This window comes from Crocuta crocuta, unplaced genomic scaffold (genome assembly GCF_008692635.1).
Source record: "Crocuta crocuta isolate KB4526 unplaced genomic scaffold, BGI_CrCroc_1.0 scaffold16, whole genome shotgun sequence".
Classification (NCBI taxonomy): Eukaryota; Metazoa; Chordata; class Mammalia; order Carnivora; family Hyaenidae; genus Crocuta; species Crocuta crocuta.
Genome location: NW_027531893.1, coordinates 13,476,248 through 13,498,606, shown reverse-complemented (window position 1 = coordinate 13,498,606; position 22,359 = coordinate 13,476,248). Strand labels below are relative to the sequence as shown.

Here is a 22,359-nt window from a genome sequence, read left to right as displayed (position 1 = left end):
TGTGTTAATTTTTTTTTTTTTTTTTTTTTTTTTATGTTTATTTGAGAGGGAGAGAGAGAGCAAGTGGAGGAAGGGGCAGAGAGAGACAGTGAGGGAGACAGAGAATCTCAAGTAGGCTCCACGCTGTCAGTGCAGAGCCTTATGTGGGTCTTAAACTCATGGACTGTGAGATCATGACTTGAGCTGAAACCAAGAGTTGGATGCTTAATTGACTGAGCTAACCAGGAGTCGCTACTGTGTGCCAAGTACTGAGCCAGGGGCTCTGTGTGTAGTTTGTCACTTGATCTACACTAGTGAAACATGTCACTATGTCCCCATGAGGCAGGCACTGTCCTTATGCCCATTTTATGGGGGAGGATCCTGAAGCTTAGAAGGTTTAGGGGGCTTGCCCAGCACAAGTGGATGGCAATAATCATCTGCCGTATCTGCCTCCTCCTTATGCAACTTTTGAAATCACCCTTTCATGCCATGAATGCCTTGGCAGTTTGGTGAATACAGCCTGTGGATGCCCATCTTGGAATAATGCTCTTAAAGGCATACCTCAAAACATGTCGTATTAAGAAATATTAAAAAAAAAAAACAAAGTTATGATATAATTTGTATGGTTTTAGATTCACACATTACATATAGGAATACAAAATATTTTTCAAAACACCAAATTTATGTGTTTCTTTTGTAACACATGAGATAACGAGATCTTGTGGCAGGTCTAATAACTACTATAATTTTGCAGAAGAGGGGAGCATAAATGATACTTAGAGGTATACGCATCAACCATAATGCGATATGAAAATATGTGATTCCTAACAGTTACCACTAATACTGTTGTGGCTTGTTACCTCCATTTAGCTGTATTTCAATTAGAGTTTAGTGAAAATAAAGATCACTTTCTTCCCAGCCAAAGTTATGGGCCCCCTGAACCCTGATTAATAACTCCAGCTCTTGAGCGTATATATATTTGGGATTTGCAAGGCAGGCAGAGCAGAATTGGCACTTTCTGTTTTGTAGATGCAGAAACCAGAGATCAAAGAGCTGGCAAAACGGATGTGTCGGGAAGGTGGGCCAAACTAGAACCAAGCCTTCTGGCGGGAACCCTCAGGTTCTCTGCAGTGGGAGCCCCACACCTATGGTGTGCCAGGCACTGTGCTGGCCTGGTGTGGGGATGGGAGAGGGAAGGTGTCGCTGTTCCTCAGGACGCTGTCTCATGGGGACCTGTAGTCTACAGGTCTCCTGACCCAGGGCCCTTGCTGCTTCTCCAGCTCATACAACATAAAACCAACCATTTTCAAGTGTGCAATTCAATGGCATTAGTACATTTGCCATGCCGTGCAACTGTCACCTATGTAGTCTCAAAATATTTAAGCACCCCCAAAGGACATCCTATAAGTAGCCACTCCCTGTCCACCTTCTTTTGCCAACACCAATCTGCATTCCGTGTCTATGGATTTACCTACTCTGGACATTTCACACAGGTCCAATCGCACAATACATGGCCTGTTTGAGTCTGGCTTCCTCTACCAAGGATAGCGTTTTCAAGGCTTCATCCTGTGTTTCTGTCTACCCCGCATCCACTCCTCGGTTTTCTGGGAACCACACCTTGGTTTTACTTTGGACAGCCACCCATCTTAGCTCTCACTTAACTTGGGTTTGCGCCCGACTCCCAGCACCAGGCGGTGGTGACATGACCTAGGCTGGTCAAGTCAGAATGTCCCATCTGCCCGGCTGCCACAACTGGTTCTGCAATGGGTGAGTAACTGAAGCAAAGTCTGAGATCAGACCCCAGGCTTTTGCTGGATCTACCAGGAAGGAGGGCTCTTCTCTGGCATCTTCAGCTGAGAGAATGTAAGTCTAGAGCAGCTGGTGCCATCCTGTCACCGTTGAGTATACAGGCTGTTTGATACTGGAGGTAAGAAAGGAGAGAGAGGGTGGGATAGAGAGGGAGAAGAGGAGGGAAGGGGGGAGGGAGGGACAGTCTTGATGACTATACTTGAGACTCTGGATCTCACTGTGCCTGACTCACCCCAGACTCCTCAGTAATGTGCTTAGGGCATTTTGAAATGAGATTCTGTCATTTGCCCTTAAGAAAGTCCTAATACATTTCTAAACAACTTAAACTTTTATCACTACCATGATGGATGTGCATCGTCTCAGTCCCTAGAGAAAGCAGACAGCCATGGATGTGACACATAAATACCCCTCTTCCACTAAGCCAGTCTGCACCCCGCATCATGTGTCTAGAGGCCTTTGCACCTCCATGTCTTCAGATTACAGTTACCAGTCTCCCACCAGGTAGACGCTGTTCTTGTTAGAACTGACCTTGGATTCCCCCTTTCTGCTTTCCTCATGGTTCCTAGGACAGTGTAAGGTAGTGACTCAGGAAAGGTCTACTGTGCTACCCAGACTTCAGGGTATACAAGCTGGAGATAGTTCCACTGTGCTGGACATGCTGAATTCTACAAAGAATCCATCCCTTCCAGTGGGTCTCCCCAAATCCACTAGCATCCACTGGAGGGAAGTATGTGGAACCTCACTAATAACTCCATATCCCCAGTACTTTCTTATGCATAAGGAGAGGACCTGCCCATAGACACTGGTCACTCATTGAGCATCATGATGAAGTCCACTGAATTCTTAACAAAATTGATGATAGTATAAAAAATATGTTGATGACTTCATTCTTTTTTTTTTTTTTTATAAATATAATCTATTGTCAAGTTAGCTAACATACAGTGTATGCAACGTGCTCTTAGCTTAGGGAGTAGATTCCCATGATTCATTGCTTACATACAACACCCAGTGCTTGTCCCAACAAGTGCTCTCTTCAATGCTTATCACCCATTTTCCCCTCTCCCCCCTCACCCCCTACTCCAATCAACTCTGTTTGTTCTCTGTATTTAAGAGATCATTTGCCTCGGTCTCTGTTTGAAATTACTTTTTCTCCTTCCCTTCCCCTATGGTCTTCTGTAAAGTTTCTCAAATTCTACATATGAGTGAAAACATATGATATCTGCCTTTATCTGACTTAATTCACTTAGCATAATACCCTCCAGTTCCATCCATGTTATTGCAAATGGCAAGATTTCCTTTTTTCTCACTGCCAAGTAGTATTCTGTTGTATATATAAACCACATCTTTATGTTGCAGACTTAATTCTGCTGAACTGTGCTTTTCATCTACATGGTGGTGCAGCTCTACCAGTAACCAGCTGAATGACTTTGGAAAGTGATGATCGAGTCTTAGTCTCACTTTTGGTAACATGACAAAGTTGGGCTTGGTCTGAACTGTAAAATTAAATGCTTACAGGGGTCAGACCGATAATGGAAGCATCTGAGGCAGGCTGGGTGTAAGACAACAGGGTGGGCGGAGTCAATAAAGTAGAGAAAACATTTTTTAAAGAGCATTCAAAATCATTAAAAAAAAAAAAAAGATGCTCTGACTAAAAACATATCACTAGCTTGAACCCAGCTCGATAACCATGGGTTAGGTAATTGTAAAGTACTTCCCAGCTATGACATTGGCTAAGTCACTCAGTTATACCCAGGAGGAGGGTGTGGGGCAGGCATTCCAGACAGCTACATGGGATTCCAGAGAAGGCTGGCAAATTTTCTGCAGACACACAGAGGATACAAGCCAACCAGAAGACTGAGGTATCCAAAGACCCTGGTCTTGTTCTTTCCCTAACCCATTTCCAAGTGCAAAATCCACACTGTGAGCAAAGCCACATTCTCTCTGGGAGTGACCCACTGAAGGTTTTTCAATACACTTGCCGTATCAACCCACTAACACAAAACTCAGCTCTAACTGGTCCATGAAAGGAAGCCCCTGAGTTTAGGAAAATAAAATCCTACCTCAGCTCTGTCTGGTGCAAATTACGTAATAACGTTAAACTGCAGACACTAAACCATGCTTAAAACTTTAAATCCTAGGTAACTTCCATCAAGACTTACGTGGTAGCCAAGACGAACTCACCCAGAGAGAGAAAGAAACAAAGTACAGGTGTTGAGGACATGCCAAAGTTTTCTTTCCATAGACCAGCCTTTTAATTTTGCGTTCCATTATGTGAGAGAATAGCATTGTCTTGCAATTTTAATGTGATGTCCCAGACCATAATATCCAAATACAATATTTATGCAGTAATCTCCAAAATGAAATATTCATGGGGTGGGAGATTGGTTGCTATATTTACTTGCATTTGAAAACTGATAAGCTGCAAAAGCATGCTTTGGTTAATTATGAGTAAATAGAGACAAACAATCCCCCCACATCTCAGTTCCTGGGTTAAGAGGGGGTTCTGGACTGGGATAATGTGGCAGAGGCCCAGAGTTTGGGTATTTAGCAGGGGAAAGGAATCAGCTGCTTGGGCAGTGATTTGCATTTTGTTTTCTGCCCTATGCATTTGTCATCACTTGCAAAAGGGAATGGCTGGAAATCAAGGTAAGTAGGAAAAGATCTGGGCGCGCCCTTTCCTAAATGCTGGTTCAGCAGTCAAGAGTGCGTGATTCTCTGACCTGAGGGGTGGAGAACAGATTTATTTAAGCGCTGGGCCCAATGCACAGAAGATGACCCATGACACCCTCCTCTCTTTACTTTCATTTCCAGATGACTTGGTTATGTGAAGGCAATGGAGTCAACAGGTGGAATTACAGAACAGACAGAAAGAGGATCTGGGTACCAATGCAGACTCTGGCTTCACAGACGGTGAGATATGGGGTTGGCCTGACTCTCTGGAATGCCAGTTTCCTCATCTGGAGGATGAGTTCCATGACACTCGTGCTGACACCCTCCTGAATCAGCTGTGAAAGTCTGACAGGTGAGGTTTATAAACGCCCTTGCAAAGTATTTAGTAAGCAGTGTTCATTCCAGCAATGGACCGACACAGTCATTCCACAGTGAACCATTCTTACATAGTGATCGTACCCTCCCACAATCCCTCACATCTGTGACCACCATTTCATGCTTTATTTTTCTCCACAGCATTTAAGACTTTGTACTACCATATACAAGGTATTTATTTAGTTTACTGTCTCCTTACTAGATGTAAGCCTCAAGAGGGCAGAGATTTTTTTTTTTGCCTACTTTTGTTCACAGCTGTATCCTTACTGCTGGTAAGGATAGACTAGTATGTAGTCTGCTGCATAGACTAGTATGTAGTATACAGTTGGTGCTCAGTAAGTATTTTCTGAGCCAATGAATAAAGGGAAAAGTAACAGTCATGCAATTGTTCAGTTAGGAAGTAGCAGCCCCTAACCAGGTATCTGATTCGTCTAACATATATTCAAGAGACAAAGGGACTCAATCACAAGAAGGTTACGTGCATTCTGTTCCCCAGAGTCACACAGCTAACAGTCCTGGACTCGAATCCAGGTCTGTATGAATCCACACAAGCACTTAACTGGTGTGCCATTCTTCATCTGTCCTGATTTGCCAGGGTCCTTGCAAAAGGATTCAAAGGGAGGATCTGAGAATTTCTACTACCTCAAAGAGACACTGTGCTGAAATGACAAAACTGAGAGAAAAGGGCTCATTGTTCGTTTTGGAAGAGGCTTTCCGCCAGACCTCACAAGGACTTCTGCCTTCAGAACAGACAACCTGAGGGCAAACGTGCAATCAACTGCGTTTGGTTTTCCCTCCTAGGCTTTCAGGGATGGGCGATTTGCCTTCCAGAGACTTTCTCTACTGGCAAAATATGGAACGTAGTCATAACTAAATATGATTCTACTGAGATGTCACAGAGACCAAGTTCCACTCAGCCGAGTATCAGAGGAAATTGGATGGAAGGGGGCAGGGGTCCTGATTCTCTTCTGTGTGTGAAGAGGTCAGTTAAGAAACCTTCTGTAGCCTTTGAAAATGATCTCAGGAAACACAGACAATGAAGAAATCTCTCAAATCAGTTAATTCCCTGGCTACAATCTCGGCATGTTCATTGAGTGTGGAATTATTCCAGAACTGTCTCGTCCTATAATGAGTTTGAAAAGGAAGAACTCTGCTCCTCAGATTTTACAGTGTGTTTGAGTAAGAAGGAATCTTAGCAATCAGCTAATATAATTAATTCTATAGCTTGGAAAAAAAAAAACCCAACACACTGGGAGGATGTATGATTCAAAGTCATCCAAAGTCACATAGCCTAGGAAAAAATCTTCCCTTTTCTTTCTCTGACCAGTGATGTGTCACTGAATCCAGATTACTCCTTTAGCACAAGTACAACCTAAGCATTTTAGTTTGAAAATAAAGTCATGGAACAAAGCACGAAAACCCACATTGTATGAAATCAGCCAGCTATGTGAAGGTGCTGACACGTGACAGCCTCGTAATGCAGGGGCCAAGCTTTGGACTACAGGATTCAAGTGCTGGGTAGGCCACCAACCTTGCACAATGTGAACATGTGACTTCACATGGAAAATAGTGATGACAGTAACACTTACTTCAGAGGGTGGGTGCACAAATTTAAATGAGATTATATATAGAAAGGGCTTTAGTATAGTGCTCAACACACTATAAGTGCTCCATAAATGTTCACCAAAATGCTTACTATTTTTCCTTCGTCAAGCTACAAATTTACAATTTCTATCTCTTCTCTCTCCCGTGATTTGGTAGACAGGAATGGGCAGGGCACCTCCAGAGCTAAGAAGACACCGCTACATCCAGAAAAGCAATGATATTTTCAGCACCAAGGACAGAAGCCCAAAGCCCCACCACACACCGCACGGTGAACTTCATCTCCTGCGATTATTTTAGTAAGCAGTGCCCATGGTTGTGGTGGTCGAGGTGACAAGGGTCATGGGGATCTTTCTAATTCTGTCCGAGCAGCATGAATACATCATCTTTCCGTGCTACCTGTCAGCAAGGATTCAGCTCATTGGGACCTAATCTGGCAGCTCCACAGGGACCCAGATGGCCATTTCTTTCAGGCCCAGGCTGGGTTGTCCCCTTTCCTGATCTGGGCTGGGGTCAACTGTCATGCCTCTACTCTGCAGTATCTGGAAGCACAAGGGCGCTTGGAGCATTCACTCGTTCAGCAGCTCTAGTCAGCATCTTCGGTACTCCAGGTGTGCGTGCTGACAATATAGTTGGAATAAGATGGACATCATCCCTGCCCTTCTCCATCTTCCAGGGAGAGAAAGAAAAAATAGAATAACACCATTTATTGAGCACCAGCTACTTTCCAGATCCCGTTCCTCACACTAAATCCATATTCTCTCATTTAGTCTTTACCACAACCCTATGAAGGTTCATTTTTACAAATGAAGGAACAGAGACACAGAGAGGCTAAGTAATTTCCCCAAGGCCATACAGTTGGTTAGTGGCAAGGGTGTGATTCTAACCTTAGCCGTCAGGCTCTGGATCCCACACTTTTAGCCACTGAGCTGTAATCCTGCTCTTAATAACTAAGTAAGTAGACACAAAGAGCCACAAGACACATTAATATATAATTAGATGTTTGTGGCAAGTGCTATGTAGAGAAACTCAGGGGCACAGTGACAGAAAATAAAGAGAAGGGACATCATTAGTGAAGATTGTTGGGGAAGGGCTTCACTGATGAGGTGGCACTAAAGCTTCACATCAAGGATGAGAAGGAATTGGGCATCTGAAGAGCTCAGGGGAAGAGCTTTACTGGGGACCAAAACAGCATATTCAAGAGCCCAAATGAATGGAAAGAAGTCAAGGTGGCTGGAGTGAGAGCCACAGGGACATGCTCAGCTTTGCCAACACGAGTAAGCCAGGTGCGAGAGAGGCAGGCCCTACCTGATTGGGGGCAGGGGAGGGGGAATGTATCACCTACCCGCATGGGCGGGAAGCTCCACAGTGAACATACTGTGGGAATCAGTGGGAGACGGAGGCTAGGAGTGCAGACCTTGGGACCAGACTTCTCGGGTTCCAGTCTGCTCCCCCACTTACAATCTGTGCATTTAACCTAGCTAGCCTCTGTGCACCCATCTGAAAACTGGACCTGCTATGACTGCATTTCCATTATGAGGTGGTTTTGAGACCTGAAAGAAGTAACCTCATAAGGCATTTAGGACAGTCCCCAGTACACAGGAAAACCTTCACATGTGACTATTACTACCGCTTTGTGCGAAGAAAGTGGACTTGCGCTTGATATTCAAGGGTGAAGGGAAAAAAGAAGACTGAGAAGAGATGCTGAATCAGTGGCCCAAATCCTGGGACCCAGAATCTCCTCCCTCTGTGGCTGCACAGTCTTTATGGTGCTCGGGGCCCCAATCAACTTCTGCTTCTAAGAGGTTCACTGGGGGCTAACTGGTTTTCCACAATTTTTCACACATTTTAAAAAACAATGTTTACTGCCTTTTGTTCTGCTTATAAATGTAATGTACATCCTTCATGGAAAACTTGGAACAGAAAGCATGGAAAAAAATAAAAATCAAACTCCACCTCTCAGAGATGATACCATGAACACACTTTTCTCCTAGTTTTTTGTCTAACTTTGAGGTGTATTGTTTTGGAGAAAGAAAAGTTCCCACGCTGACCTCAAAACACACTTGGGGGCCAAGAAAGGAGATGCGTACACAGCTTTGTGTGGGTGCTGGTGCGATGCTGAGCTTTATTTTGACATGGCTGCTATAATTGGATTAAATAAAGTGAACATGCAAACAGTGATAAATGCACTGGTTGGGTTTAAGAAAAGCAAAGGGGAAATGCAATCTGCTTTCCCCATTGGAAATGAGATATTAATTATCTCCTCACATCTATCATGGTGCTGTAAGACAGCTGGGGAGAGAGCCCATCTCTTGATAAGCAAGTTGGCACCAAAGGGCCTCCTGAGTGCAGATTTGCTTGAGGAGGTTCCTGGCCAGGCTCTCAATGGACTTGCCAAATATTGGCTAAACAGTTGCCTGTTTATACATCAAGGGAGGTTTGGGTCTGAAGATGAGTTCAATGTCAGAGAGAAAGGGCTGCTGAAGCTGCTTGGCTGTCATTCTGGCGCCCCGTGGGGGGTGTGCTGTTTAGAGCAGGTGAGGTCCAGACTTGACAGCTGGAAGAGACTTGCTGATGTCACTTCCGACCTCAGGGCTGGGACCCCTCCTGGCCTCCTACTGGTCTAGCCTTCTTACATGTCAAATGCTAGTTGTTTCCATAAGGAGGAATGCCTGCAAAATGTTAATCATATGTACGCCATTTTCAAGATTCTTTTCCATCAACATCGTCACTAAGTTAACATGCCCGACTAACTGCTCCAATTATATTCCCTATATTCACCTATTGAATTCCTATAACAACTCTTGACACACAGGTGCTTGATGTCACTCAGCCAAGGTCACACACCTAGAATCCAGAGCCTGGACTCCTGTGAGTCCTGTGTTTTACGTAGAGCACCTGTAGGAAAGCTCCCTTAGTAAGTTTCTCTAAATCAACTTTGAATAGCTTCAGCATTTTTTAAAAAAACTTTCTTATTCTAAGCATCACTGCTATGAAATCATGGGTTAGATGGCTAATTATATGAACTGTTGTTGATACACTTGCGATAGGACCTAGCCTTCCCAGCATCCCTGTCTGTGAACTGCCTGAACCCATCTCGCACACCCCTGCTGGATGGTGAACACACTTGGGGATATGCCGACTCTAGCAAGTAGTGGTTTCCCATCCCCTAATCATTTCAACAGTACTTCTGCTTAAAGTTAGCAGTTTTCTTTCATCTGTACACCCCAAGAACATAAAACTGAAGGTCCTCTCAGATGTGGTCATTACTCACGGCACGATAAAATCAGGCCTTACAAGACAGACCGAACCAGGTTCCAGTCCCAGCTCTGCTGTCTGCTAGCTGTGAAACCTTGAGCAAGTGAAAGCAACTCTCCAAGCCTCAGTTGTACTCATCTCAAAGATGGGTAGCACCTGCCAAGTGAGGTGGGTCTGAGACAACATGCTGGAAAGTACCAGGATCAGGGCCTTCCTGGGGTCAGCGGGGACACTCTGTCCTCCACAATCCCCATCTCCCTGTTCACATTTTATAAAGATGAGCAAACAGAGGCTTGGAAAGTCAAAGCCATTGGTTGAAGTCGCATGGCTATCACACGGGCGAGCCGGCATTTTAACACAGGTGCTGGGCCTCCTATGTTCATATGCCAGCCCCTGCACCACACTGTGTCCCCAAGGATCAGCACGGGGGCCTGGGGACCTTGAATCAGCAAGAGAGCTCAGATGGACTGAGGCAGACAAAGTGCCAGAGGGAACCCTATTCTGGCTGGTGGAATGATCTTCCCTTTCTAGCCCCTGTCAGGGGCCCCCCAACACTTGGGTTGCCGACATTCAGGAAACTTCTCCGATGCTCCCTGAACAGAAGCCAGGAGATCCAGGGCACGTCAGCAAGGACCTATTTAGGCTCACGGTGGGCTTTAGGGCACATGCTTCTGCTCGCCCTACAGAGGCTCATTGGGAAATATAACTGTACTGCGTGCCTTTCACTGAATCTACTTTATTTTTGNTCTTATTCTAAGCATCACTGCTATGAAATCATGGGTTAGATGGCTAATTATATGAACTGTTGTTGATACACTTGCGATAGGACCTAGCCTTCCCAGCATCCCTGTCTGTGAACTGCCTGAACCCATCTCGCACACCCCTGCTGGATGGTGAACACACTTGGGGATATGCCGACTCTAGCAAGTAGTGGTTTCCCATCCCCTAATTTTTTCAACAGTACTTCTGCTTAAAGTTAGCAGGAGTTTTCTTTCATCTGTACACCCCAAGAACATAAAACTGAAGGTCCTCTCAGATGTGGTCATTACTCACGGCACGATAAAATCAGGCCTTACAAGACAGACCGAACCAGGTTCCAGTCCCAGCTCTGCTGTCTGCTAGCTGTGAAACCTTGAGCAAGTGAAAGCAACTCTCCAAGCCTCAGTTGTACTCATCTCAAAGATGGGTAGCACCTGCCAAGTGAGGTGGGTCTGAGACAACATGCTGGAAAGTACCAGGATCAGGGCCTTCCTGGGGTCAGCGGGGACACTCTGTCCTCCACAATCCCCATCTCCCTGTTCACATTTTATAAAGATGAGCAAACAGAGGCTTGGAAAGTCAAAGCCATTGGTTGAAGTCGCATGGCTATCACACGGGCGAGCCGGCATTTTAACACAGGTGCTGGGCCTCCTATGTTCATATGCCAGCCCCTGCACCACACTGTGTCCCCAAGGATCAGCACGGGGGCCTGGGGACCTTGAATCAGCAAGAGAGCTCAGATGGACTGAGGCAGACAAAGTGCCAGAGGGAACCCTATTCTGGCTGGTGGAATGATCTTCCCTTTCTAGCCCCTGTCAGGGGCCCCCCAACACTTGGGTTGCCGACATTCAGGAAACTTCTCTGATGCTCCCTGAACAGAAGCCAGGAGATCCAGGGCACATCAGCAAGGACCTATTTAGGCTCATGGTGGGCTTTAGGGCACATGCTTCTGCTCGCCCTACAGAGGCTCATTGGGAAATATAACTGTACTGCGTGCCTTTCACTGAATCTACTTTATTTTTGGAGGAAAGCAAGGAGAAATGGTGAACACAACACTCCCCTTCATTTAATTACAGGAACAGTCAGGACCAATTTGGCAGCTATTAAAATATTAGTTTGCCTTTATGCTGTCCCTTCGCAGCGGGAGCTGGGAATCCAAATTGGCTGCCAAGGGCTGGAGATGGGGACAGAAGGTCAATGCTGCTATTAGGAACCACGTGGAAGGGAAAACCGAGGCACCCTGTGGCCTATTTTGTATCTCACTGCTTGTTTTAGGTCCCTCCACATCATTTGATCTTTTAAACTCTTTGCCTTTGTCACAATGTCTTTTACAAGGGCTGGTCCAGGAACAGAGAGCATCAGAATGAGAAGGGCCTTCCAAGACCCTCTTGTTAATCCACTTTCTTTTTTCATAGGGAGAAAGTGAAGCCCAGAGAAGCAGAGTTGCTGTCCCAAAGCCACCTAGCATGCTGGGGGAAAGCCGGCCCAGAATACGCACAGGTTGCATCATACAAGAGCTATGAGCTTGGGCTCTGGGGACACAGGCACCTGGGCCCAAGTCCTAGCCCTGCCATAACCACATGGGTTTCAGCAACTTACTTCACCTGAGACTCAGTTTCCCCATCTCTATAATGAAGCTAATACATTGCAAAGGGTCACCGGCTGGAGCCAGAAAATCAAACCAACACAAAAGAAGAGAAGTAAACAAGGTAGTCAAAAAGTACACATTTCCAGGTGGAAAATAAATACATGCTGGGGAAGTGATGTATAGTCAATAATACTGTATTGTATATTTGGAAGTTGCACAGGGAGTGGATCTTAGAAGTTGCCATCGATAAGAAAAAAAATGTAACTGTGTGTGGTGACAGATGTTAACTAGACTTAGCGTGATCATTCTGCAATATATACAAATAAAGAGGAGTGCCTGGGTGGCTCAGTTGGTTAAGCGTCCGACTTCAGCTCAGGTCACGATCTCACAGTTCATGGGTTCGGGCCCTGCGCTGGGCTCTGTGCTGACAGCTCAGAGCCTGGAGCCTCCTTCAGATTCTGTGTGTCCCTCTCTCTCTGCCCCTCCCCTGCTCGCACTCTGTTTCTCTCTGTCCTTCAAAAAATGAACAAATGTTAACAAAATCTTTAAAATATATAGATGAATAAGGAATCATTAGATCATACACCTGAAACTAACAATGTTATATGTCAATTACATCTCAGTTAAAAAAAGAAAAAAAAAAGATCCCCTCAGTGAACTACTTGGCTATTTGATGTGTTTATTTTACTTTAACCTTCTCCAGGAATAATAATAAATAAGTAAATGGCCAAAAAAAAAGGGGGGGGAAAGAAAAGAATGGAGTCTGGGTGTGATGACAACATCTGAACTGCTTGATTTAGTCAGAGATCAATGTTTTCCTTCCATTAACCTCCTTTACCCACTTAGTCTCGTTTAAGCTGACTTTCTGTCATCTGCCACCGAGGGTCCTTTGTAACACACCACCCGTGCGGGGACTCGAGCTAAGCCATGCCCACTCTGCGCACTGGGGAGGGGACCACAGAAGATGCATAGTGGCTAGGTTTACTCATGCAGCAAGGGAGGCCTCAGCTGACAGAGAGGAGAAAGTGGCTCCTTTCTGATGATGGCTCATTTTACTGTGAAATTAATACTAAATTACTGCCCTTCATTCATACCAGTGACAGAAAACCAGCCAAGGGCTCATTCATGGGTTGGGGAACCTGGGAGCTTTTCTGTTCCGAGATCCTTGGGTTTTACTTTTAGCGGGAAGTGCGATCAACCTCTTGGCGTGAACCTTTATGTCGTCCTGTGGCACTGGGGTACTACCTTCGGCTACTGCTGCGCATCAACTAGACAGTGGCCTAATGCTGGCCCAAACACCGCCTATTTATTTCTTCCACCACGACATTTTCATCCTATGCTTTTCATGGCCAGGACATCATCATCACCATCACCATCACATAAGGGCATTTACTACCTGCTGGATGCTTCATATGCAACAGTTCATTTAATCCTCTCAACCCCAGGAGTGTAGGTCTACTGATATTTCCACCCTATGGGCAAGGGAACAGGCTCAGAGATGTTAGGACACCTGTTCAATGCAACACAGCTAGGACATGGCAGAGCAGGACTCTGACCTAGGAGGCATAGTCTCAAAGCTCAGGCTTCTAACCTCTGTGTGCAATACTCAGTCCCAAGCACCAGGCCTTGAAACAGTGGGCAGAGAATAAATACTGACTAGGCTAGAATAATAATACTAGGGTGGATGATAATTCAGACACAGGTCTATCAAGTTACAAGGGGCTCCTTTCTCACTGGACAACTTTTACATGTATTACAAGTTTACCTGGAGGTAGCCTGAGGGCCTGGACACTAATATGTGGGCCAGTTTTGATAACTAACACCTGCATGGAATCTTGTTCAGCTCTACCTTGTTCCCACGGGCTGTGGGGCCAGAGAACTGGATTCAAGTTCTAGCACTGAGCTGTTGTGTAACCTTGGGAAAATCATTTAGACTTCCAAAGACCCTTTTCTTCTCCTGACAAATGTTGTCAGGAATAATGATTCTTATTTTGCACCGAGTGGCCGTAAGAATGAAACTGGATCAACATTTGAAAAGGTCAATGGAGCAAGGGTGCTTATTAGGAACATATCACACAGTGGCTGTAACTCTTGATCTACCCAGACCTCTACCTTTCGTGGTAGCAACATGCTCATGCTCATCTGTGCTGATCTACAGAGCACAGGGAAGTCTGGGGGCTCCTTTTAAATGGAAAAAATACAGGCTCGCACTAGGATGGGAACAAGCTATAAACAGCTGGATGAAATCAGAGTTAGAATTTAGGCAATGATACAACAAAGGATTCTGGGGTTACATCTGGAAAGCTCAGGAGATGGAGCTCACTGCTACCTTCTTGTCCCTCTCCTGCTGTGGATAACTCGGTAAACTGAGTCACAGAGCCAGCCACAGGGCATGTCAGTCATCAGAAAACCTGAAGCAGACCACAAACTGAAATGCCAGTGGGGCCAGGTAGGAAAGGGGGATAGGTGAGGACCACAGGGACCCGGAGAACACGGGCCTTTGTTTATGACCCAGGTCATAGCCTCCAATGAGAAGCCTGAGACCCAGAGTCAGTGGACCTTTGGATCTTTTAAGATGAGCTGAAATCTGGATGTGCCTGGGAAACGCTGCTATTTTTAAATGGGGCTATTCATTTTCAAATGGAGCACTTGAATTAAAACAGAACAAAATAAAACAAAACCAACATAAGGGCCAAACGAAACACATTAACAAACTAAAATTATCCCATGTGCTGCCAGGTTATGGTCTGAGTTCAAAGCTAGAAAAAGCCACCAGCATGTCAGTGATCTGGGCTGGTTCTTTTTAATGGTGTTTGCCGTCAGGATGGTGAGGCTGATCATGTGATCTCCCCCAAAGGGGGCACTCTAGACTGGATCCCTTCTAGCTGATCTCTGCCCACAGAGATACTGACTGCTCAAAGTAGGACTGTAGCATGCTATTTGTGGGTCCAGATTGGGCTTCCTGGTGCCTTGACTCCCTGCCAAGGTCTTGGGCAGCAAGAGTGAGGCACTGGCAAGGGCAGAGGGTGGGAATCAGGGTATTTGAGCTCAGCTCCATGCTGGCATGAGACTCATTTTCATCAGGAAGTAAATTCCATGAGAATGAGGATTTTGTCTTGTTCACCTGTAGAAGGGTGCCTGGCACCTGCTTGGCTCTGGGTGAGTGTTTGCTGAATGGCTGACCCAATGAATGATCTGGGCCATCACTTAAATCACAGGGCTCAGTCATCTCACCAATAAAGTGGGAACTAACAGTGGCTGCCCTACTTACTCAAAGGGTTACCATAATGAGATAACGGACTTGGGAAAAAGTACTCAGTGTGTGTCTACGTGTAGGGAGAGGGTGTACAGGGCTATTACGAGAGGAGACACATTTACTATTATCCCTGTCCTTGGCTGACAGGAGAAACCACTACAGACCCTACATGGAAGGGGCGGAGGCCCACCTGAGCCATGCCTTCCTCCTGTCCTCTACTTTGCTCTAGGCTGGCCTCGAAGGAAGCCCCAAAATGATCACTCAGATTGTCACTCCCATTTTGCACAAGGGTAGGTGGAGGATGTACTACCTTGCATTGTCCCGGCCGTGTGACTTCAGGAAATTCATCTCTCGGTATCGGGAGAGAAATGCCACCAACTGGTCATTCGTCCTGTGGAAACAAACCGAGAGGAAAGTCAGGGTCTCCCAGAGACCATGGACACTTTCTGAATTGTGGCTCTCTTCTTAGTTATAGAAATCAGGTCCATACAGGCTGATAAAGCATATTCTTTTGTGGGTCACCATCACTGGGCTTACCATACTGCATTAAAAAGGGCTATTAGTGTTTTGTATCCTAATTGGTCCATAGCCTGCATGCTCTTTAAGTACAAGCATAGTACCTTAGCTGTTCTGGAATCTCCAGTGCTCGGCACTGGGCTTGGCAAACAGTGAATCATTACCGTGCAGCTCAATGCCAGATACATAGCAACCTCAGGGCCTTTGCACCTGCTGTGCCTGGGCAACTCTGCCTTGTGTCTTTCCAGGTCTGGCTTGCTGTTATCATCCAGGTCTCCTTCCAATTGTCACCTCTTCAGAAAGGCATTTTCTGGCTACCAAACCTAATGTGGCATCAGCCTCCCCCACCCCCATCTTCATCCTCTCCCTTTATTTCCATTACTATCTTACCGCCATGTGCAAGTGTAAAATTCGTTTACGTTATGATGTAAGCTCCATGAGGACAGAACCTAGTGGGACTTGCTCCTCACCAGCACTTAGTAGGAACTACATTAATGGTTGCTGGACAAATGAATACCAAGTCCTTGAATAACCAGTGGGCTACCGATTGAGAGCTTTAAAAAAAAAATGAAGTGTGATCGAAACAGATGACGTCGTTCCCAGTATTGTTATCCCAAATTTATCGCCATCAATCTCGGTGCAGGCAGTGTAGTCACAGCTAATCAGCTTGTGCATACAGCTGTGACAGTATTTTAAAAGGCAGTCACACGGGTCTCCATCTGCCAGGAATGCAGTCGCCTCTTCTGCTGAATAAACCCAAACAGGTAAACGGTGCTGAAGTGACAGCTCCTTTATCATATTCTCAGCTCAGGGATTTTTACTTAGAAGGAAAGGGTTAACCATTGTTTCAAAGTGTGAGATGGGATGGAGGCAGTGGAAAGGAAGGACATTCCTGGGAACAGGATGGAGGTTCTCAGAACTTTGGGGGGCAGGTGGGCGCCTTAGAAAGCAATGCCTGGACTCTAGAAGCAGAAAGATCTGGAGACAGATCCCAGCTCCTCTCCTGACCCAGCTGTGTGTCCAAGGGTGAGTGGTTTAACCTCTGGGGGGTAGCCTTCTCTGAACTCCCCTGACTGCCCAGCAGACAGTAGGCTCTCAGTGCATATATAATGAATGGATAGCTGGGAATATGTAAAGTGCATATAGTAGGTGCGGAATAAATGCAAGGTGCTCTGCTCCCTCCACCTCCCACCATCTGGTCTAAGCGGCCCCCACGCTTCACCCGACCTTCATTTCCCTGCATCTCCCTGCGGCCGCACCACTGCCAGCCCCTGTCCTGTGATTGGATGACGCATGTTGACCAACTCATAATTCCAGCAGAGGGGGCACAAAGCAGTCAAGGGATGCTGCGGTGAAAACGAGCCCTGCTGATGTTCCACTGTCCCGTCCTCTACTACTGAAATAAACACCAATTCANGCACAGCCAGACACCCGCCCCGCCCCGCCCCCATCTGCATTGAGGTAAAGCCGGTACAAACACACAAACCAAGCCCTGCCGATATGCACAGAGGTGAATTCCAGGGAAGTAGCCACACGGCTCACCCCACGTGTCTGCAAAATGGTGCATTTCGTGTGTGGAGAAGCCTGTCTGCACACTCCCAGGTAAAGCCCATGCATGCCTCATACCAAGTTACCGGCAGCTATGGGCAAAGGGCCTCCTGAAGTTGCGGGGAGAGGTGGGAATGAGATCAGCCCATAAAAAAGAAAAAAAATGAAAGCAATCTCTCTTTGCAAACAGTCAAGAGGCCTGTTCCATCTCTGTGTCTCAGCAATTCCTGTTTACCAACCCCCTCACCAGTCTGCGACAGTTCATTATTGTCGTCCTGATGAATACACGGACAAGTTAACCTCTGAATGGGTCCCTGGCAGCAGGAATAATAAATAGGGCTCTCAGCCGCCTCAGGGGGAGGGCTGAAGGGGCCAGGGCCAGGGCTCCTGGGCCCCCTCTCACGAAGCCTCAGGCCTCCCAGGGTCAGTGGCTGTGGCTCCATTTGGCAACCCCAGAAAGCGCCTTTCAGGGCCCTGAGCTGGGGCCATTTTCACATTTACCGCTTCAACGAGTCCCCATCTGACGGGGATGAATAGGCATTTAGCGAATTTACTTAGCGATGCTTCCACATGAAATCATCTCAAAAGATGACATCTTGGGGGAGGGAGGGCAGCCAGGGAGGGGGCTGTGGATTCCAGGCCCAGAGCCGGGGGTGGGGGTGGTGGGTAAGGCTGCCTTTCAAACAAAGCGCGGTGTGCCTGGCTTGGCTGGACTGGTGGGGGGGGGGGAGGGACCCCTGCCTCCCCCTCCCTGGGGACCCCGGCTGCCTGGCTCTCCCTTGGAGTAGAGAGCCTGCTCTGCACGGTGAAATGAGTCTCCCCTGCCCTTCTTCAAGGGGACATGCAATTTGGCTGGGGCCAAACTTTTCCTATTACCACTTTCTGATGCCTGTCTATAATTGCCTACATAATATTTAGTTCTCCTCCGATAATTAATAGCTTGCGATCTGTTGACATTTTACCCAGTCCCAGCCTCTCTCTCTCTCTCTCTCTCTCTCTCTCAATCCCCTGCTCTCCCATTTCTCACTCTTCCTTTTTTGGTGGAGTCATTTGCCAAACGGCTCCCACAGCTCACCACTTGTGCCCGTCTCTATGATTTCCCTCCACGTTTGGTGGAAATCATTAGAAGACATGTTTCTTCATCCATGCCTGCTCCTCTGATTTATGATCGTGACTCCGGGCCCCTCACTGGCAGCCTTCACGGCCACTGGGACGTCTTTGTGGAAATACGTAAATAAGTAAATGTTAAAGTAAGTGATTTATTTTAAAAAATAAGTGATTTATTTCGATAAATAAATTTTCTGTAATATAAATAAACCTGTTAGAACCATGTGAAAATCTCTGTTTAAAATGAATGAATAAGTGAATGATAAATAAGCTCCGAACATCAAAGAAAATAAAAAAGGGGGTGTCTGGGGGGCTCAGTCAGTGAAGCGTCTGACTTCGGCTCAGGTCTTGAACTCACGGCTTATGAGTTTGATCCCCGGGCCTGGCTCTGTGCTGACAGCTCTGAGCCTGGAGCTGCTTCGGATTCTGTGTCTCCCTCTCTCTCTACCCCTTTCCCACTCGTGTTCTCTCTCTCTCTCACTCTAAAATAAACAAACATTAAAAGCACTTTTTAAAATAAGCTCCAAACCACGGCCATTTATGAAACTGTCCACCATGCCCCAGATCCTGGAGCAGACTTTTGCCATATTTTACTGCATTTAATATTCACAAAAACTCTATAAAATGTGAGTTTCATTACCATTTTGCGAATGGGCAACTGAGACTCAAAGAAATTGCTGTTTAGTTAAGCACAGAGCCAGGATTAGAATCTGGTTCCAGACGTCAGAGACTGTCATTCCCTTTGCTACTGGACTGTTTGCATAAATGAATGAGTGAATGAATGAATGAGTGATTGAAGGAATGAGTGAATGAATGAGTGAATGAACGAGTTCTATCCCAGGAGTAGGTGCTCAAATGCCCCCCTGTTCAGAGCCTGGTTTTTGGATGAACAGCATCAGCCCACTGTTATTAGAAAGGCAGTAAGACAGGCTCCACCTCGGACCTATTGAGTCAAATTCTGCTTTCTAACAAGATTCCCAGGGGATGCGTGTGCCCTTTAAAGTTTAAGAAGGGCTGCTTTAAGTGAAGCATGAATACCGTAGTTAATTCTCTTCCTCTTTTCCTTCTTCATCTTCTCCCTAAGGCCTGTCCCTGAAAGCCCGGACTTCCAGCAAGTTGCTTTCATCTCAGTAAGCCTCAGGTGTTGGGAGTATTAAATAAAATAATGCATGAAAGATCTGTGCTGTAGCACCGGGCATACAGTAAGCCCTTGATAAATGTTAGCTGTTATTTAATAGTATTATTATTGCCATCTTGAATATCAGAAGCTTAAGACATTTTGAACTGGAGACAGCAGTATAATGACCCAACCGGATTTGAACTTGGAAAGCTTTCTGTGCTTAAGCCCCAGGGGATGTCCTGCAGAGCTTGTTTTGGGAAATGCCCCATCAAAGGGACCTGTCTCCTCCCCTGGCTGGTGTGAGGGTTTGGAACTGGTTCCCAGAGGGCCACCTCAACACTGCGTGTGTCTATGATGCACAACGGCTCTGGGCATGAGGACATGGGGCACAGGTCAGCTCTCAGGCCCCTCCAGTGTCCGGGAGCCCCGTCACAGCCAAGCCTGTCTGCTGGCAGCATGAGACAGGGCAAGGAGGGAATGGGGACCCGCTCAGCCTTCACTTGGAAAGAGCAGAACACAGAGCCAGCCACTGAACTTCCCCATGTCCTTCTTGCCTACTAGGCTATGGCCCAGGACCCCCTCTCTGATACAGGACGCTGGGAAGACTCCGCCAGAGGTACTCACGACTGCCGGCAAGCCGAAAGCTAAGCACAAGAGTTTCTCTGAATGTCAGGACTCAGGACGTCCACCCGCTGATGCTGCCGGGTGTGTGTGAACCCCAGAGGGCATCTGGGCTGGGCATCACGGCAGCGGGTGCGGCATCTGGGGAGCAGAAACGTGCGTGGTGGCAGCAATGGAGGGCCAGGGTGTGGGGCAAGTCGATGCCAGTGAGGGAGGAGGACCTTCAGTGTGAGCTCAGAATAAACATGCCGCATCTCCCCAGCTTCTTCCACTGGTGTGTCATCTGCACGGTTCTTTCTGACGTACGTGCAATTTAATGTTCAATTTAATAGAGCTTCAGCTTTATTCCCTGCGACAATATTTGCAGTATCTGATGCGCTCTTCTTTACAAATCTCAGATTCTGGTAAAATACACATAACGTAAAATTTGCCATCTTACCCATTTTTAAGTGTTACAGCGCAGCCGTATTAAGTACCTTCGTACTGTTCCGCAACCATCGACCACCATGCGTCTCCAGAGCACTTTTCAACGAAAACTCTGCACCCGTTAACACGAGAACTCCCCATTTCCCCTTCCCCCCAGCCACAGGCAGCCCCCATTCTGCCCTCTCTCTGGGTAGGTGGGATCATACGGTACTTGTCTTTTTGTGACTGGCTATTTTTTCCCCTTAGCACAATGTTCTCAAGGTAGAGCCATGTCATAGCGTGTGTCAGGATTTCCCTTTTGAGGCTGAGCAATTCTGATACACCATTTTTATGGTTTTTTTTTTTTTCCCTTGTTACACATGAAAAGCAATAATGACTACTTGTCTGTGTACCTCTTGAGGCACCTGGACCACTAGGGGCATGTGGAGAGTGGTCAGCTGTCCTGGGGTGTCCAGGACTGAGGGGGTGTCCAGCACACAGTTTAGTTTTAAAATCAGACGCTCCTGGGGCACCTGGGTGGCTCAGCTGGTTAAGCATCCAATTAATCAATTTCAGCTCAGGTCATGATCTCACGGTTCATGAGTTTGAGCCCTGTGTCAGGCTCTGCACTGGGCGTGGAGTCTGCTTGGGATTCTCTCTCTCTCTTTCTGTCTGTCTCTCTCTTCCTCTGCCCCTTCCCTGCTTACTTTCTCTCTCTCAACAACAACAAATCATATGGTCCTGGGGAAACTAACATGAGCTGGGGGCATACAGGGCTGCTGAGAGCCATATGATCCCAGGAAAAATGTCATTTGCCCTTCTCTGAGGAGCCTGAGAGTGCAGAAAAAAACTGGGGGAAAGGCTAACTGTAACCCTTTCCTATGCTTCTAAAATTAGCATTCTGCAGCTCAGTTCACGGCAAGACAGACAGATAAATATCAAGAGCAACAGAAATAACAGCACTTAACACGTGAGAGCCTGCAGTGAGGACCACCCTCCACAGCACTCTGCATCTGCTACACCACTTAGTCCTCAGGACACCCCTATGAAGCAGGTGCTGTGACCCTCACGTTCATTGTTAGGACATAAAGGGGAGCGTTTGTGTCCACGGCTTTTTTATGTAGTGATCTATCCTGTTGATGTCTCCTAAGCAGCACATATAAGGAGACTTCATCCTTCCAAGGGCTACACAGAATCTTATGGAAGGGATGCTGCCAATCCCCTCGTGATGGTGATGGACATATTCCGTTCCTTCACCTCCCTTACGGATACTGCTCCTGTGAACATCCTTGCGTGTTTATCTTTTCCAGATGTGGGTCTGATAGATTTCTGCAGTATTAAATTCCCAGATGTGGAATTGCTCATGCAAAGGGCACTTTTTAGTCTCTCTTTGCTTTTAGAAAGACACACTGCGTAGACCGAGGCTACCCCCAGAGTCAGGGAGGGGCTCACACCACTGCTCAGGAACCAAGCCAGCAGACGCCCAGGAATATGGGGAGGCAGAAGGGAGCTGCAAAGCTGATGTAAGGGCGGGGGTGTCCTGGCGAGACTGCTGGGCTTCTTCGGCAGGACTCTCAGCAGAACTAGCAAGGGCCTCTGGTTTCCGCAAGGTACCAACAGTCAGTGGGATGCAAATGAGCCTCTGTCAGGCAGCAAGGTGTGTGTGTGTGTGTGTGTGTGTGTGTGTGTGTGTGTGTGTGTGTGAGAGAGAGAGAGAGAGAGAGAGAGAGAGAGAGAGAGAGAGAG

General features: G+C 46.7%; 1 protein-coding gene across 1 annotated transcript in view; it reads right to left on the bottom strand.

Moving 5' to 3' along the window:
- Positions 1-22,359, bottom strand: part of XYLT1 (xylosyltransferase 1) — a 308,202-nt gene that overhangs the window by 31,548 nt on the left and 254,295 nt on the right. The window contains exon 7 of the mRNA XM_077773196.1: positions 15,607-15,687. Coding sequence (XP_077629322.1) covers positions 15,607-15,687 — 81 coding nt within the window. The remainder of the gene's footprint in view (positions 1-15,606; positions 15,688-22,359) is intronic.